Genomic DNA, 15085 nt, shown 5'->3' with positions numbered 1-15085 from the left:
CCTCTTGTCATTCCTTCTCTCGTTTTCCCTCTCTCAGACCCCTTCCACCCGCCGTACTCTCCTTTTCTTGGCAGAAAAGCATCATAAAGTGCAGCCTGACAGTCCATGGAGGGTTAAAACAACCCATTTGGTTTAACAAGGTGATCCAGTGTGATTTCTTTCCCCCTCTCCTCCTCTTTCCTTGTCTTTCTCCCTCCTTGCACGTCTTAAACCAACTGACATAGTATCCTGTTTTGCCCCCCCACCACCACCTCTTTTTTTTTTCCTCTCCTCTCACTCATTTTCCCTCCTTTCTACTTAAAGGCCTTGATAGGCTTGCTGGGGATAAAACCTGGAGCCTGGGGGAGGTGAGTGACATTTTGGAGCAAGATGGCAAGAGGGACGGTGGCCACATACCTGCATGGAGTGCTTCTCCTGACTCTGTGGAAACCCTCGCTGCAAGGAGGTGGGTCACGGTGTGCATGCGGCTCTCAGGTGTCACTTAGGTTATTGAAGCTGGGTCAGCAGAGAAGAGAAATTCTGATACAGGAAATTTTGTGGGCTGACAGTAGTGATGGTGGTGGCAACCCTGCAGATCCCTAACCTGACTGCAAGCTTTTACTGATAAAACTGACAATAACTATTGATTTTTAACTAGAATGTACATCATAGGACATGTCCAAACTTCTTTCAAACAGGTGATTTATTGCATTTTTTGCAGCAGCAGAAATGCAAGACATTTAGTTTAGTCCCTGCAGAAGGATAGTTCTGCAGATCAAATTCATATTTAGGTATTAAAAAGGTTCCAACAGAAGAGCCCACCACAGTCACAGTGAAACACATTTTCTCATGTTATATTTAACCAAAATATTTGATATTTTGCCAAATATCTTTAAATGTTTTCACTTTAACTTAAATTATAGAAGACCTCTGTATAACTCAGTATTAAGCCTTGAGAATGACAAACTTGTTTGATGTTTTTTTATTTTAAAATGCAGGGTGTGATTTATCTAAGGGACATGGTTAAACCAGTGGTTTCTTCAATTTTTCAGTTTGTCACACACAAAATAAAAGTTGCAGTTGTGACTCCAACTATTGCTGGTTGAATTATACAAATATTACAAATATTACTAATAAGCCATTTAACAAAAAAACTTATCACCCCATAGATTATTATTGTTTACATTTATGACTGCTATTTTTACCCATGTTACAGTGATGCTGTTGGTAATCATTTTTTTAAATTAGTTTTGATTTCTGTGAATCTTCTCAAGACTCCACGCCCACTTCATGTTTTGTGACTCAAGGTGGGTCCCAATCCCAACTTTAGCCGCCACCAGTCCAGACAGCAACACTAAGATGTATTATAACCTCATGTGCTTCAAGTATTCATCAGTATCAAGAGAATCCTTTCAACTCTCCCATCTATTGTTTGAGAAAAAATATAGTTTAAACATTTTTTCCATGTTGTAATTGAATCTAAATTTATAAAGATTAGTAGAAAGTAAGCAGACTTGTGAACAGTCTTTTGATTTTGTATATTCAGCCATAATTAATTATATTGAAAAAGCGGAGTGCTTCTATTTTGGGGTACTTTTATGTCTCAGTCAGCTTGAATCAGAATAACTCAGTGCAGCATATTCATGGCAACAGCAAGAGTTTCACTTTGTTTTAATTACACTCCAAGTTTTAGAAGCCCGAAATGAATCCAGAACACCTAAACAGTTTTCTTCCTGGCAAAACTTTGCCCGTTTGGCTTTTAAACAAAAGTCAGACAATTTATTCCTGCGTGTTTCAGTCACCTGGTGGCTGTAACGAGCCGAAGCTGTTCTCTGCACCACGCTACGAAGTCTGGCTGGAGCGTTTGTTTGTCTTAATTAAATAAGAGACAAGTGTAAAGCTGTCAGGAAACGAGGGGTGAAAGGAGGATTGTGTAAACTGAAGTCTTCAGCGCTGAGGGGACACTGTATCTCTAAGTCATCAGGATGTGTAATTTCTGAGTCATCATAACAAAACTTGGAGTGAATCCATTCAGTAGTTTGCTCTGAACATGATTACCAGTGTGTACAACCACGTCAGAAGCCTTGTGAGGCTTGTTGTAAACAAAGCCAAATTCGTGGATTTTGCAAACCAAGATATTGAACAAACACAGTTTTACATAATGAAAAAAAAAAGATTAAACAATACATCCAAAGTATAGTATGATTCATTCAATAATTGAAGACATGTTTCAATCTGAACCACAAATTTTAACCAGCTGGTTGCAGCAGAGAAAATAGCCTCTAAAGCTTTAGGATCTTTGGAGCCAGTGTGGCCTGGCCTACAGCAGTGATAGTTGATATGGACACGGTAACAATATGAGATAAAAGAGGAACTTCTCTAATTAAATACTACTGACAATAAAAATAAAGCCGGTTCAAAACATAACGCACGTTTTTGCTCAATTTGAGCAACATTCCCTGTCTGTTACGAAACAACTCAGATCTTTTAGAGGAGTTTTAATCCTCTGCAGTCCGGCAGGCGCAGCTAAATGACTGAGCAGCTAAGTTATTTATTATGTGCTGTTAATGTACATGCTATTACTGTGACATCAGTAACTCACATTCCTTAAGAATCCCCACAGACTTCTTCGTTTCGCATCTGGACTGCGGGTTCTTGACAAACTTCTCCTTTTATAGCCGTTCCCTCCGTGTGTTTCTATTTTTGGCAGCAGCGATTTGTGGAACACAACATAGGTGCAGAAAAGTGTGAGAATTATGACCAGAAATGCATGCCTTTTAGATTAAGCAGCATTTGCTATCAGCTGTAGGGAAACGCAGACACTGAGCTCAGAGCTGATAATCAGCACTTGTACGAACACGGCATCTTTTATTTTCTGCTTGTGTGGCATCTGATCCAGTTCGTTAAATTAAAGCCTTTTAATTTAGATAAATTAGGTGGATTAAGTGCCGACAAAGAAGAGAAAATTATGCCATTCCCTCTGAGTGATGAGCTGTAAATTTCATCAAATCTGTGAGGAGCCCAGAAACACAAAGAACACGGTCTACCAGTTAACCGCTGTGTGTTTAGAGCTGACACAGGCTCCTTTTGTTCATAACACCCATGTTTTCAATCAGGCGTATACATACCAGCTGCTGGAGGAGCTGGAGCTGGCACCGGAGCTGGTGCAGGACTTGGATTCGGACCAGGTGGCACAGGTACGGGATTCGGACCTGGAGGAACTGGGACCGGTTTTCAGCCTGGTGGTGGTGGAGCGACTGGTGTTGGTCCAGGAGGAGGTAGATGTCAATTGTATCTCCTGCTCAGCTTTATTGATTCTGACTTCAGCTTACAGTGGGACAGTGAATCTGAGAGGTGGCATGTTTAACTGCTTCACAGAAGACTTTGACCTTCATCACTTTAAGTAAAAGCAACACTTCTTTCAAACACACTTGAGCTCATGTGAAATGACACATAAATAAATACAAATTACTGGAGGACACTGTTTCTGTGTCTCAAATCTAATGAATCCCTCATGTTGATTTCAACCGCAAGAAACAAGAAATGAATCCAGATGAAAGTCTGAGAACAATGTTTTGCTGTTTTTCTACTTTCAGTAATGATGCCTGGTCTGTTTTCATCCACAGTGTAACAGATTGTCTTTAACTGACTTTCACTTTATTCCTCAGGAGGGTTTGGTGGACAAGGACCTGGGGGAGCTGGACCAGGAGGAGTGGGTCCAGGGGGATTCGGGCCAGGCACCTTTGGTCCAGGTAGGGGTGGACTGGGAATTGTTCCTGCTTTGGTAGGAAAAGCCTTGATAATTTTGTCCCCAACTGGAGAGCTACTAAAAGTCTAGTATTACTATTTAACTATCTGCCTTTACCTCCCATAGTAAGTATGATGGACATAAATGAATGATAAAAAGTGGTTTTCCAACATGTAAAACAATCCTACAAAGCCCTGTGGTGTCATGGCCTGATAACTTACATGTCTTCAGGAGCTGGCTATGGTGGACAGGGAACTGGACAGGGAGCTGGACGTGTAGGAGGAGGACTGGGACCGGGAGGAGTAGGGACCGGAGGTTTTGGTCCAGGTGGTGTTGGTCCTGGAGGCTATGGAACCGGGCCTGGTGGAGCTGGTCCAGGTGGCTTTGGACAAGTAGGCGCTGGTCCAGGTGGCCAAGGTACAGGTATATTTTTCAGGTGTATTTATTCAGAATTTTTAAATTTCCTTTCCTCTTTAGGTTTAAAGTGAGCAGAGGTGTAATCGATTTCAGATCCTAACCAATACAGTAAAACGTATACAAGACCTGGGTGACAATTTAAACAAATAACATTCAACAAGAGCACAGATACAAGTGCTGATACATATTCAAGTTCTGAAGGTGTAACTGGACGATCCAAATGCTTCTTATTTCTATTTACATCATGTCACTTTTAGAATAATTTGCACCGGTTCTCTTCTCAGGGTTTTATCATCTCCTCTTGTACTGTAAATATTATTCTTTTGTCAACTCAGAGCAGAAGGATAAATAGGGCACACATGAACCCTTATTTCATTTCCTATCACCTCAGCAATGTAGGTTAGTGTTTGGGGGCCACCCTGACCCACACACACACATATAGTGATAAAGACTAAAACATTAGACATGGGAGTCCCTCGATAAAGAACAAGAGTCATCGCATCAGTCAGAAAGACTGATTTGCTCTGGAATTTCAGGCCTCTCTGTTTTTCATCATCTAAATGTGTAAGTTGTCTGCGCAGGTTGATGAATGGTGGTGATTATGTTCAAACAATTCATAAAGTCTTTGTCATGAAATGCACATACAGCAAAGGTGGTAAGAAAATGGGTCAGTGTAAGCACAGGAAACGTAATACTGTGTAATACTTTCCAGTTTAATGAAAACATCTGCCCACCTCAAATAGTAGCATTTTTTTATTCCAAACCACACAATAATGTGCTAGCTTGCAAACATCCTTGTTTACCTGAGCAAGCATCAGCAGATGTGCTTTTCTAGTCTCTAAACTTGACTTTCCACAACACGCAAAACAACTTTGAGCTAGAACTCATACAACTGATCCCAAGAGGCTGGAGCTGCATATAGTTAATTTATATTTAAATAAAAAGAAACTAATTAGTTATCTAGTTGCTGTTTTTATTATACAGACACTAAAATGAACAAGTTGTGCAGGAATAGGTCGAATCATTTATTAAATGTATAATTTAGTTGACTTGCAACCAAATAAGCACAAAGTCCTTGTTTTCTTCACTAGGACTTGGAGGCTTTGGAGCAGGAGGTCCTGGTACTGGTACAGGTCAGGGAGCTGGACCAGGTTACACCCCTGGAGGTCAGTGGATTTGTTTGCTGAGCCTCTTGAATAACTTGTATATGCTTCCTGTGTAGCTGCAAAAACTCTGTGGGCCACACTAACATATTATGTGCACAAAATGTATGTGGCACAAATCATTTTTATTGAAGGTAAATAAATAGATTTTTTTTTTTTAATTTAAGAAGTCAAATGTTGTCCTACTTAGGTGCCTATGGAGGATATGGAGGTGGTTACGGACCCAAACCCCCCAAAACAGGTACATTAATATATCTGTCAAGTTCACTCATCTTTTACCACTGACATTTGGTTAAAATTTGCTTTTTGCTTACCTTAGGTGGCGTTGGAACATCTCTTGGAGGAACAGGTTATGGCCCTGGTGGTACTGGGTTTAGACCTGGTGGAACAGGATTTGGTCCAGGTGGAACAGGATTTGGACCTGGCGGTGCAGGAGTTGGACCTGGTGGAACTGGGGTTGTGCCAGGGGGAACAGGATTTGGTCCTGGTGGAACAGGACTTGGGCCAGGTGGTACAGGATTTGGCCCTGGTGGTGCAGGAGTTGGACCTGGTGGAACAGGATTTGGACCTGGGAGAACAGGATTTGGTCCTGGCGGTACAGGTGCTGGGCCAGGTGGAACTGGGGTTGTGCCTGGGGGAACAGGATTTGGTCCTGGTGGAACAGGAGTTGGGCCAGGTGGTGCAGGAATCGGTCCTGGTGGAACTGTTCCAGGTGGAGGAGGTAAATATTGTTTACAAGAAACTATAGTATATACAACATCTAAATGCATCTTACATATATCTCACAACACATCAAATCATTTAGTTATAATATCATTACATTACACACACACACACACACACACACACACACATATATATATATATATATATATATATATATATATATATATATATATATATATATATATATATAAGTTGAAAATTGTAAGGGTTTGTATGGAGTCTAGATTCTTGTTAACTTTGAAATTTCTATAAAAAAGTAAAAGAAACAACCAAACAAAACGTTCTATCATCACTCAGCTATAGATTGTGTACAGGTTTGCTTTTGAGGCTTTAAATACATAAAGTTTTGTCTGTGAAAGTTATGTTTTTTTTCTCCGTTTCAGCGCCAGTGCTGCCTCAGACTGGTACAACTGGAGGAGGACCAGGAGGAAAAAGTGGTGGTAAAGCATCAAAACAAGTTCCAGGTAAAAGTCTTGAGACCACAGCCAGTTTGTAACTTAAAGGTGGTCCAGAATCATTTCAGTTTATAGTTTCTGATCATCCATAAACACTGACTTTGTTTGTAATATGAGTCCTGTGTCACACAGGCATTGGTGTGCCTGGACTCTATCAAGGTGGATTTGTACCAGGTCAAGGTGACCAACATATAGCATGATGTCTTTAAAATATAATAATTATATCACAGTAAAACAAATGTGATGCTCTTGCAGAGTAAATTGCCTTTTAATTTCTTCCTGTCAGGATTTGGAGGCCGTGGCATTCTCCCTGGAGTGGTCACAGGATCTGGACTTGGGCCTCAGACTGGTATGTAAACATACTCTATGTTGAAAATGGTAGCTGTGCTTAAAACTAAAAGGTATTTCCATATTTTTCAAAGGGACTGGAGTACTCGGTCAAAGTGGGACAGGACCAGGAGTGGTAGCCAGTAAGTCAATCAAAGTTCCAAGCCTACAAGTATATCATCAGATATGTCATGTATAACTTTATCTCTATTATTCAATGATTATTCAGCGATAATATGTTTTATTCTAAGCTATAATGGTGTAAGTTATGTAAGTAACCTGTATTTTTTATCATAGATGGTCGTGGACAACCATTGCCTGGAGTTTTTCGTGGTTACCCTCTTATATCACCTAAATTAGGTACACAGGAATCAATAATTCTCTAAACACTGCATGTGTTGTAGGTTGACAATGACAAATGTTACAAAATTACATAAATTGTAACCATCCTAAATAAAACTGTATTTAATCTTTCGAATACAGGAGCAGGAAAATCAAAAAACCCTGCCAAAGCAGCAGCTAAATATGGTGAGACACAGAGACTAACATGTCTTTGGTATTTTTTCTAGATAAGTTAAACAATAGATTAAATTATCATCCAACAGGTAAATACTGAGCTCGCACTTTTGTACGTTTTTCTTTTTTCTTGAGGTGGAACTGGAGGAGGCGCCATTGGTCAAGGAGGCACCTTAGGGGGTGGAGCTGGAAGACTTCCTGGAGGAGGAGGGGGAGTCACACCTGGAATAGGAGGGGGTGTTGGTACAGGAGTGGGACCTGGAGTAGGGGGAGGTGTTGGTACAGGAGTGGGACCTGGGTTTGGAACAGGAGTGGGACCTGGAGTTGGAACGGGAGTGGGACCTGGAGTTGGAACGGGAGTAGGACCTGGCTTGGGTAAATTGCTGGTTTTACAGCACTTTTAAGAGAAGACAAGCAGTCAATAATGATATTTTGTATATTGTAACCTAAAAATTCTGGAGTTTATATTTTTAGTAAAAATGCATTTTACTTTTGATTATGTTTTAATAACTGTACCCTGACATTGTTTTATGACATAGGTTATGGTCCCGGCTCAGCAAAAGCACGCAAATATGGTAAGACACCTTTGTGGAGAACATTAAAATATAGCTAAGAGCATGTGATTTGTGAATTTATCAACCGAGTGAAAATACCTTCAATCTTTCCAGGCAGTGTGGGCCCTGGAGGAGCTGGAGTTGGTCTCAGCACGGGAGTGGGGCCAGCCTCTGGTATTGGGACAGTTGGGGCAGGTGGTGGTTTTGGTTTTGGTCCAGGTGGCGCAAGCACTGGTTCAGTTGGGGGCCCTGGAGGTGGACAACAAGGAGGAGGAGTTGGCCTTGGTACAGGGATGGGACCTGGCTCAGGGGTTGGTTTTGGTTCAGGTGGAGCTGCCACTGGCACTGGTAGTCTAGGCTATGGTCCAGGCGGCACTGGAACAGGAAGACCAGGAACTGGACCTGGTGGTAATTACAAAAAACAGATATGTAGACTGTTAGAATGCAAACTCAATAGTAATTAACTGTAATGTACAACTATCAGTAACATCTGTGTGAGCAGACATTCATTTTATTATTTTATTGGAATTCATGAGCATAATCTTAATGTGTGTTTCAGGTTATGATGCCAGCGCCAAAGCCCGTAAATATGGTAAAAATATTCAGATAGTTCAGCAATTTCATCTTTGTTGGATATTTGTATTTAGAAAACAATATCAGAACTAAAATACCATAACTTTTCTGCTCATTGTAGGAATGCTAAGTGGAGCACTTGGAGGTCCAGGATTAGGACCAGGTGGAGCAGGACCAGGTGGCACAGGTACTGGATATAGACCAGGTGGTGCAGGAACTGGCTATGGACCAGGTGGTGCAGAGACAGGCTATGGACCAGGTGGTGCAGGGACAGGCTATGGACCAGGTGGAGTCGGGCCAGGCGGTGCAGGAACTGGCTATGGACCAGGTGGAGTCCGGCCAGGTGGTGCAGGGACTGGCTATGGACCAGGTGGAGTCGGGCCAGGTGGTGCTGGAACTGGCTATGGACCAGGTGGTGCTGGGACTGGCTATGGACCTGGAGGTAAACTGTAAAGCAAATCAAATTTAAATCTCAAAAAACTTCTAACTACAAAGTTTTATTGTTAAATTAGTAAATTTAAAAATTGTGCTGTGTTTGCAGGTTATGCAGGTGCTAAACCACGCAAATATGGTAAGACAAAATGTCTTCTTATACACTACATCTCTACTTATATGAAGTTTAATCCAACAGATGATAATATATATTAAATGTTCATCTAGCTTTAAACCCTTAAGGCAAATGTTTAGGGAGCAGTCTACTTATGGTAAATGGTAAATGGCTTGCACTTGTATAGCGCTTTACCTAGTCCAAGAACCCCAAAGTGCTTTACACCACAATCAGTCATTTACTCGTTCATCCACCCATTCATTCTTAGTTCATGTTTCTTCAAAACATTTTATTCTTACTATCTGGGGGTGTGGGAGGACTTGGTGGTGGAACCGGCGCTGGTTCTGGACTTGGAACAGGTGGAGGGGTTCCTGGTAGAGGTGTTGGACTGACGACTGGTGGTGGACCTGGAGCAGGGTTTGGGACTGCAGGGACTCATGGTTCTGGTGTAGGAACAGGAGGTGGACCGAGTGGCTTTGGACCTGGCAGTGCAGGAGGTAAAAACAGAAAAAAAAACTAGCTATATTCAACTACCTGTTGTTTTCCCTTTTTAAAGCTGCCTCTGATAAATGTAAACATTATTTATTTCAAAAGACACATGTTGTGTACAGAGTAGCAGATTGTGTTTCTAACCTTCTTGTTTCTTTCACAGGGTATCCTGGTGGGGCCAAATCTCTCAAATACGGTGGGACTTATTTATAAACAAAGCATATCATTTACGACCACATTAAAAACTTATTGGTTTCCAAACCCACAGAATAACTGTGCTAGAGCCTTGTGACCCCAGTAGAAAAATACAAACTTTGCCACTAACCCTAATAAACCAGGGAATATGGCAACACAAACTGCCTTAACAATTATAGTTTGAGCTTTAACAGAGGGCATTATCTCTAAAATCATTCAAAAGATGATATTCACATGCAAGTTTTTTTTTTTTTTAAATACTGTGTATCTTTTTTATTTCAATGACACGTTAGTCTCTTCATCTCAGTCTTGTAAACTTTCTCCTTCCCAGGACTTCCTGGTGGTGGCGGAGCCCCAAGATCTGGTCTAGGTGGGAGATTTGGTGGCACAACAGCGGGCAACTATGGCCCAGGGACAGGAGGAGTCCTGGGGACAGGCCAAGGTTATGGACCTGGAGCTGGGACTGGTTACGGACCAGGTGGAGGTTTTGGAACAGGACCAGGGACTGGATATGGAACAGGTTCAGAGTGCAATTTTAATATTCAGGAAACATTTACTCCAAACTTTAGGTAAACTAAATTATTACAAGCTAAAACCCACAAGGTGTATTTTCTTCTCTCTGTTATTAACAGGTTATGGAGCTGGATCAAAACCTGCTAAATATGGTATGAAAGTTGTTGTTTGATCCAATGAGTCAGGCTTTAATGATTTAAATATGTCAAACTTTTGGGAGCAAACAAATAAATATTTACATCTGTATAATTCAGTTCAAGTCAGTAAACTGTAGCAATATTTTTTATTCTTTGAAAATCAGATAAAAATTTGATCATTTTGTTTTTAGTAAAAAGCACTAAAAACTTTGCTTCCCACTTGATTTTTTCCCCTCATATATATAAAAGTCTTGATTTGCTTTATGATCGTAGTGTCAAATTCTTATGTTTTTTCTGCTGTGACTCTTAGGTTTTGGTACAGCTGGATCCAAAGCTACTAAATATGGTAAGATGACGTAAAACTGGACTGTAAAAGAACTTTATCTGTACACTTTAAGGTAGTTTAATCAGGAGAATTGACATGCTTTTAAACAACAACTTTTAATGTTTAATATTTTTTTTCAATATAAATTTCAGGGCAAACTGGAGGAGTTGTACCTGGAACAGGAACAAGAATCATCCCCGGTGTTTCAGCAAATGGCACCAGCTCTGTCGGCAGAAATGGAACAATTGGTAGACCTTCGCTTTGACGACTACAAACACGTAATGAGGACAATTTAAAGAACTCTCCAAAACTCAGACCATTTATGTTTGAAATGCAGGTCCGAGAGACGGGCTTGGACTTCCAGGCGGCACACCACCACCATTAACAGAAGGTATCTGTGATGTTACAGTATAAATGCGAAGGACAAACATATCAAACAGAACTTTACCGTATGGTTCTCAAATACATCCATTTTAACACTTCATATTTCTCATCTCACAGGTGATGGTGTTAATGCCAGCGTCATAGAGGGGTCTGGAATTCCTGGAGAAGGTGTGTAAATATTTCTGTACTCCTGAGGACTTCACATTGTGTTAAAATGAGCCTACTACTTTAGAACAACATCAATATTCATTTAAATCAATATTATCAATATTTAAACAGCAGTAAGTGGAAGACCAGTGGGGAGGGGAGAAGATGGCCTGAATGGGACAGGAATCCCAATCATTGGAGCAAAACCAGGTATTTTCACAGTACATTTATTTAAACATTTCAGTTCAAGGTGTTTAAAAAGATAAATATTCAAAATATTTAATGGTCTAAATGTCTATATATTGTCTCAGCTTTATCGTCTTTCCTTAATTCTGTTTTTTGCTTCTTTATAAAACAGGACTGAATGGGACCAGAGTTCCAGGTAAGAAATTCTCCAGGTTTGCCTTTTAACACATGAATGTGCCACTTTTGGGGTATAAATATTTTAAAGGGTTTGAAACAACTTGTTTGTTATTTTTAAAATGAAGATGGTAAATTTCCTAATAAAGTCACATATCAAATTATGCACTCTGCATCTGAAATGTGATATTTGAGGAGAATCTAAACATCGTTCTTGCTAAAAAACTTTATAAAACACTGACAAGGGACCAAAAATGTTTTTGTACTTGGCTGACCTCAGTTAAAACTTGTTTTCATGTCTTATAGGTTCCACAGGATATACACCTGGTAAGTTAATCTAAAGTGATGAACATTGAGATGTTACCTGAGAGAAGCCTGGACAGCTGAACTGAAGGCAAAATGACTTGTTTATGATTCTTGAAGATCTTCTACTTCTCATCCAATGAGCTTTGTCCATGCATTCAATCCAGCATCCCTGTGAAAAGACAGTTTATTGTAAACAATGTCTATAATCTAAACAAATATTGTCACAAATAATTCACAAATAACTGCTATTATAGCTGCCACTGTCAGTGCTTCTCCATTCTCCATATATTAATGCAGGAGTTTGACACAAGTTATATCTAATATTTAAAAAAATAAGATAATTTTTTTTTAAATGTTAAGTATTTTCATGTGAAAAAAACCCCATTAATGCTTCCAAAGATAATTTTTACTTCTGTCATTACAGATGGTGATGGAGGTCCACAACCAAGTGGTATGTAACGCTCCCTACATTGTAGAGCACAAACTGTGAGCGGGGTTTCCCTCTAACAATGTTTCTGCTCTTGTTTCAAACAGCGAGGCCAGGAGCTGGTAAGTCAAGCTATGATACTCACACTTTAATACACTCTGTAGCTGATGCTGCTCAGGTTCAGGTGCAACAAGAGGTCCCTCTGGAGGTGAGATCCACCCTTGAACAGACACAGCTCTCACCAGTTCTCCACAATGTTTTACTCAGCTTTAACATCCTCTCAGCAGATGTCTTGTGAGTAAAATAAAAATTAAATCCACATTTTTATTTTGGCAGAACCTGATCTCTCAAGTGGGGTGCTGCCAAGACCCAAACCTCTCAGGCCTCCAGGTTAATAAAACGGAACACGATTTAACATTTATGACTCTAGTTATGGAAAGACTATGATATTTCTTACTTACGTAATAATTTAGATTGCATTTCTGCTGGTCGAGCTTCCTAAAAGTGAAACTCAAGATGAGTAAAGAAAGATGACATACTTACCTCACTCCTTCCATGTAATTTCCAAGTAGTTTGGATGAATTTGTTCCTGGGTCTGATCGTTTTGGTTTGTTTCTGTTTGAAAGGTGTCCCTAGAGGAGACACGCCAGGTGAAGGAGATGGAGAAGGAGGTCCTGATGGAGAGAGGGCTGTTACAGAAAGCACGGCTGGAGGACCGGGAGGATTTGGCAGCAGAGTAACAGGAGTGGGACGAGGAGACAGTCCTGGCACTGGAACTGAATCAGGGGGTTTAGCTACAGCAGTACGAGGAACACCGAAACCACCCACAGGTTCTTATTCAAATTTAGCTGCACAACATCCATCAATAACCCAAATCTACAACTTCCAATCAAACCTTCAGGCAGGCTCTGCATGACTGACATAAAATCAACAAAGTTGTGAGAAGTCAGAAGTTCAGTACAACAGTAAAATCTGATTTATATTTTTGTATGTAGCATATGGACGCGATGGGACTCTAGCAGGAGGTGGATCTCTTGGAGTCGGAAGTGGAACCAGCTCAGTTGGAAGAGGTCCAGGAGGAATGGGCTTGGTACCTGGGGCTGTTGGCTCTGGCGGAGTGGGAACAGGAGTCCCAAAACCTGGAAAAAGTAAGCAGCAGCCGCATTTTGGCCTTCAAAACAATCCCAAACCTACATGCCTGGAATTCACTGACACAAACCTTTGACACAAACTCTCACAGGCTATGGTGCTGGAGGAGCGGGGATTCTACCAGGTGGAGGTATGCTATCTAACACTCTTACAACAAGTTAATAGCTCAAACTGCTACACACTACTGACATTTCTTATTTCCCACTTAGGCATACGTTATCCCAGTGGAGCCGGAGTAGGACAAGGAGCAGGAAAAGCAGGAAAAGGTTCACTAAATTCTCAACCACTTCTCTCTGTACAAAATAATAAGTAATAAAAAGTTAAATTATCCAAACTGAAACTGAATTAACTGATTTAATTCTTTATTCAGCCTATGGGGCTTATGGAACTGGAGGCCTGGGTGGATTTGGACCCGGTGGATATGGTGCTGGTCAAGGAGGTTATGGTGCAGGGCCTGGTGGATTTGGAACTGGACCTGGAAGCAGACCCATTGGTGGTCCTGGAGGTGTTGGGACCATTGGAGCTGGAACTGGTCCTGGAGGTGCAGGAGCAGGCCAAGGTAGAGTCGACAGCGGACTGGGTGGATACGGTGGCGGTATAAGACCTGATGGTAAGCATAAACGGTTCAAAAATGTACCTTTATACATCTGGATTTAAAAAGAGCAGAACTAGCTGAAGCTGAATGTAACTGTTTGTACGTTTACTGTTTGTGTTATCAGGCTCTCGATATGGCACAAGTCCTGGAACTGGCCAACCCCAAAAAAGTATGACAGCACTGAACAGATACAGACACAAAGAAAGACATTCATGGAGACAACTGAATCAGAATGTTATCTGTTTTCAGGTTATGGAGCAGGAGCTGCTGGTACTGGGACAGGGCCTGGCAGTTATGGAACTGGGCCTGGTGGAGTTGGTTCTAGCCAAGGTGGTTTTGGTCCAGGTGGCTTTGTGCTTGGCAGCCTTGGACAAGGTGGGCTTAGGCCTGGCACTGCTGGCACTGGGCCAGGGGGTGTTGGAACTGGACCAGGCAGCTATGGACCTGGTGGAGCAGGGACCATTCCTGGAGTTTATACTAGTGGAGGTCAAGGAATGGGGGCAAGAAAACCATCAAAAACTGGTATAATATTTGTGCCTTTAATACTAAAGAACATTTAATAAACAACTACTAAGATGTATATTCTAACCATTAAACTCTGTGGGCAGGCTATGGACCATCATTAGGTGGTGCTGGCTATGGGCAAGGTAAGAATACGTTACATTTAAAGTTTAAATGGTATTTTTTGTTTTTCATTTTATAATTACTCACAAAATCTGTGTTTTAAACTCATAGCTTGTATGAGTAGATGGTACATAGTGCTGAAGAGAATCTAAAGCTGTCATTTTTTAAGTTTCAAAGGTAAAATAAACCATCTTTGCTGAGTCCAGCTAAAACTCTGCATGCAGGTGTGCAAATTCTGTTGGGGCTTTTAAAACTCTGCAGCTGTTTTTCAGGTACTGGAGTTGGAACTGTTGGAGCAGGTACAGCAGCTAGCAGATATGTACCTGGTGGTGCTGGATTTGGACCAGGTGGTGCTGGCACAGGGACTGGATTCGGACCAGGTGGTGCTGGCACAGGAACTGGATTCGGACCAGGTGGTGCTGGCACAGG

The 15085-nt window shown here is 41.1% G+C and overlaps 1 protein-coding gene across 4 annotated transcripts in view; it reads left to right on the top strand.

Moving 5' to 3' along the window:
• Positions 1 to 274: 274 nt before the first annotated feature.
• The window catches only part of elnb (elastin b), a 19964-nt gene continuing 5153 nt past the window's right edge, over positions 275 to 15085 (top strand). Inside the window, exons 1-42 of one of the 4 annotated variants that reach the window (XM_017421446.3) lie at positions 275 to 445; positions 3096 to 3257; positions 3648 to 3731; positions 3959 to 4150; positions 5236 to 5310; positions 5498 to 5548; positions 5627 to 6028; positions 6417 to 6497; positions 6621 to 6668; positions 6775 to 6837; positions 6911 to 6958; positions 7113 to 7175; positions 7299 to 7343; positions 7467 to 7706; positions 7871 to 7906; positions 8000 to 8293; positions 8445 to 8477; positions 8580 to 8900; positions 9000 to 9029; positions 9323 to 9502; positions 9658 to 9690; positions 10021 to 10209; positions 10322 to 10354; positions 10650 to 10685; positions 10817 to 10912; positions 11002 to 11055; positions 11166 to 11216; positions 11331 to 11405; positions 11554 to 11577; positions 11862 to 11882; positions 12286 to 12312; positions 12396 to 12410; positions 12625 to 12678; positions 12915 to 13118; positions 13284 to 13436; positions 13529 to 13567; positions 13647 to 13703; positions 13808 to 14047; positions 14157 to 14201; positions 14282 to 14554; positions 14641 to 14679; positions 14929 to 15069. In XM_017421446.3, the coding sequence (XP_017276935.1) occupies positions 370 to 445; positions 3096 to 3257; positions 3648 to 3731; positions 3959 to 4150; positions 5236 to 5310; positions 5498 to 5548; positions 5627 to 6028; positions 6417 to 6497; positions 6621 to 6668; positions 6775 to 6837; positions 6911 to 6958; positions 7113 to 7175; positions 7299 to 7343; positions 7467 to 7706; positions 7871 to 7906; positions 8000 to 8293; positions 8445 to 8477; positions 8580 to 8900; positions 9000 to 9029; positions 9323 to 9502; positions 9658 to 9690; positions 10021 to 10209; positions 10322 to 10354; positions 10650 to 10685; positions 10817 to 10912; positions 11002 to 11055; positions 11166 to 11216; positions 11331 to 11405; positions 11554 to 11577; positions 11862 to 11882; positions 12286 to 12312; positions 12396 to 12410; positions 12625 to 12678; positions 12915 to 13118; positions 13284 to 13436; positions 13529 to 13567; positions 13647 to 13703; positions 13808 to 14047; positions 14157 to 14201; positions 14282 to 14554; positions 14641 to 14679; positions 14929 to 15069 (4423 nt within the window). In that variant the 5' untranslated portion in view covers positions 275 to 369. Of the gene's footprint in view, positions 446 to 3095; positions 3258 to 3647; positions 3732 to 3958; positions 4151 to 5235; positions 5311 to 5497; positions 5549 to 5626; positions 6029 to 6416; positions 6498 to 6620; positions 6669 to 6774; positions 6838 to 6910; positions 6959 to 7112; positions 7176 to 7298; positions 7344 to 7466; positions 7707 to 7870; positions 7907 to 7999; positions 8294 to 8444; positions 8478 to 8579; positions 8901 to 8999; positions 9030 to 9322; positions 9503 to 9657; positions 9691 to 10020; positions 10210 to 10321; positions 10355 to 10649; positions 10686 to 10816; positions 10913 to 11001; positions 11056 to 11165; positions 11217 to 11327; positions 11406 to 11553; positions 11578 to 11861; positions 11883 to 12285; positions 12313 to 12395; positions 12411 to 12624; positions 12679 to 12914; positions 13119 to 13283; positions 13437 to 13528; positions 13568 to 13646; positions 13704 to 13807; positions 14048 to 14156; positions 14202 to 14281; positions 14555 to 14640; positions 14680 to 14928; positions 15070 to 15085 lie in introns of all 4 variants that reach the window. The other 3 variants (XM_017421447.3, XM_017421445.3, XM_017421450.3) reach the window with 3 other exon arrangements.

Source organism: Kryptolebias marmoratus, linkage group LG13 (genome assembly GCF_001649575.2).
Source record: "Kryptolebias marmoratus isolate JLee-2015 linkage group LG13, ASM164957v2, whole genome shotgun sequence".
Classification (NCBI taxonomy): domain Eukaryota; kingdom Metazoa; phylum Chordata; class Actinopteri; order Cyprinodontiformes; family Rivulidae; genus Kryptolebias; species Kryptolebias marmoratus.
This window is presented reverse-complemented; position numbering and strand designations above follow the sequence as displayed.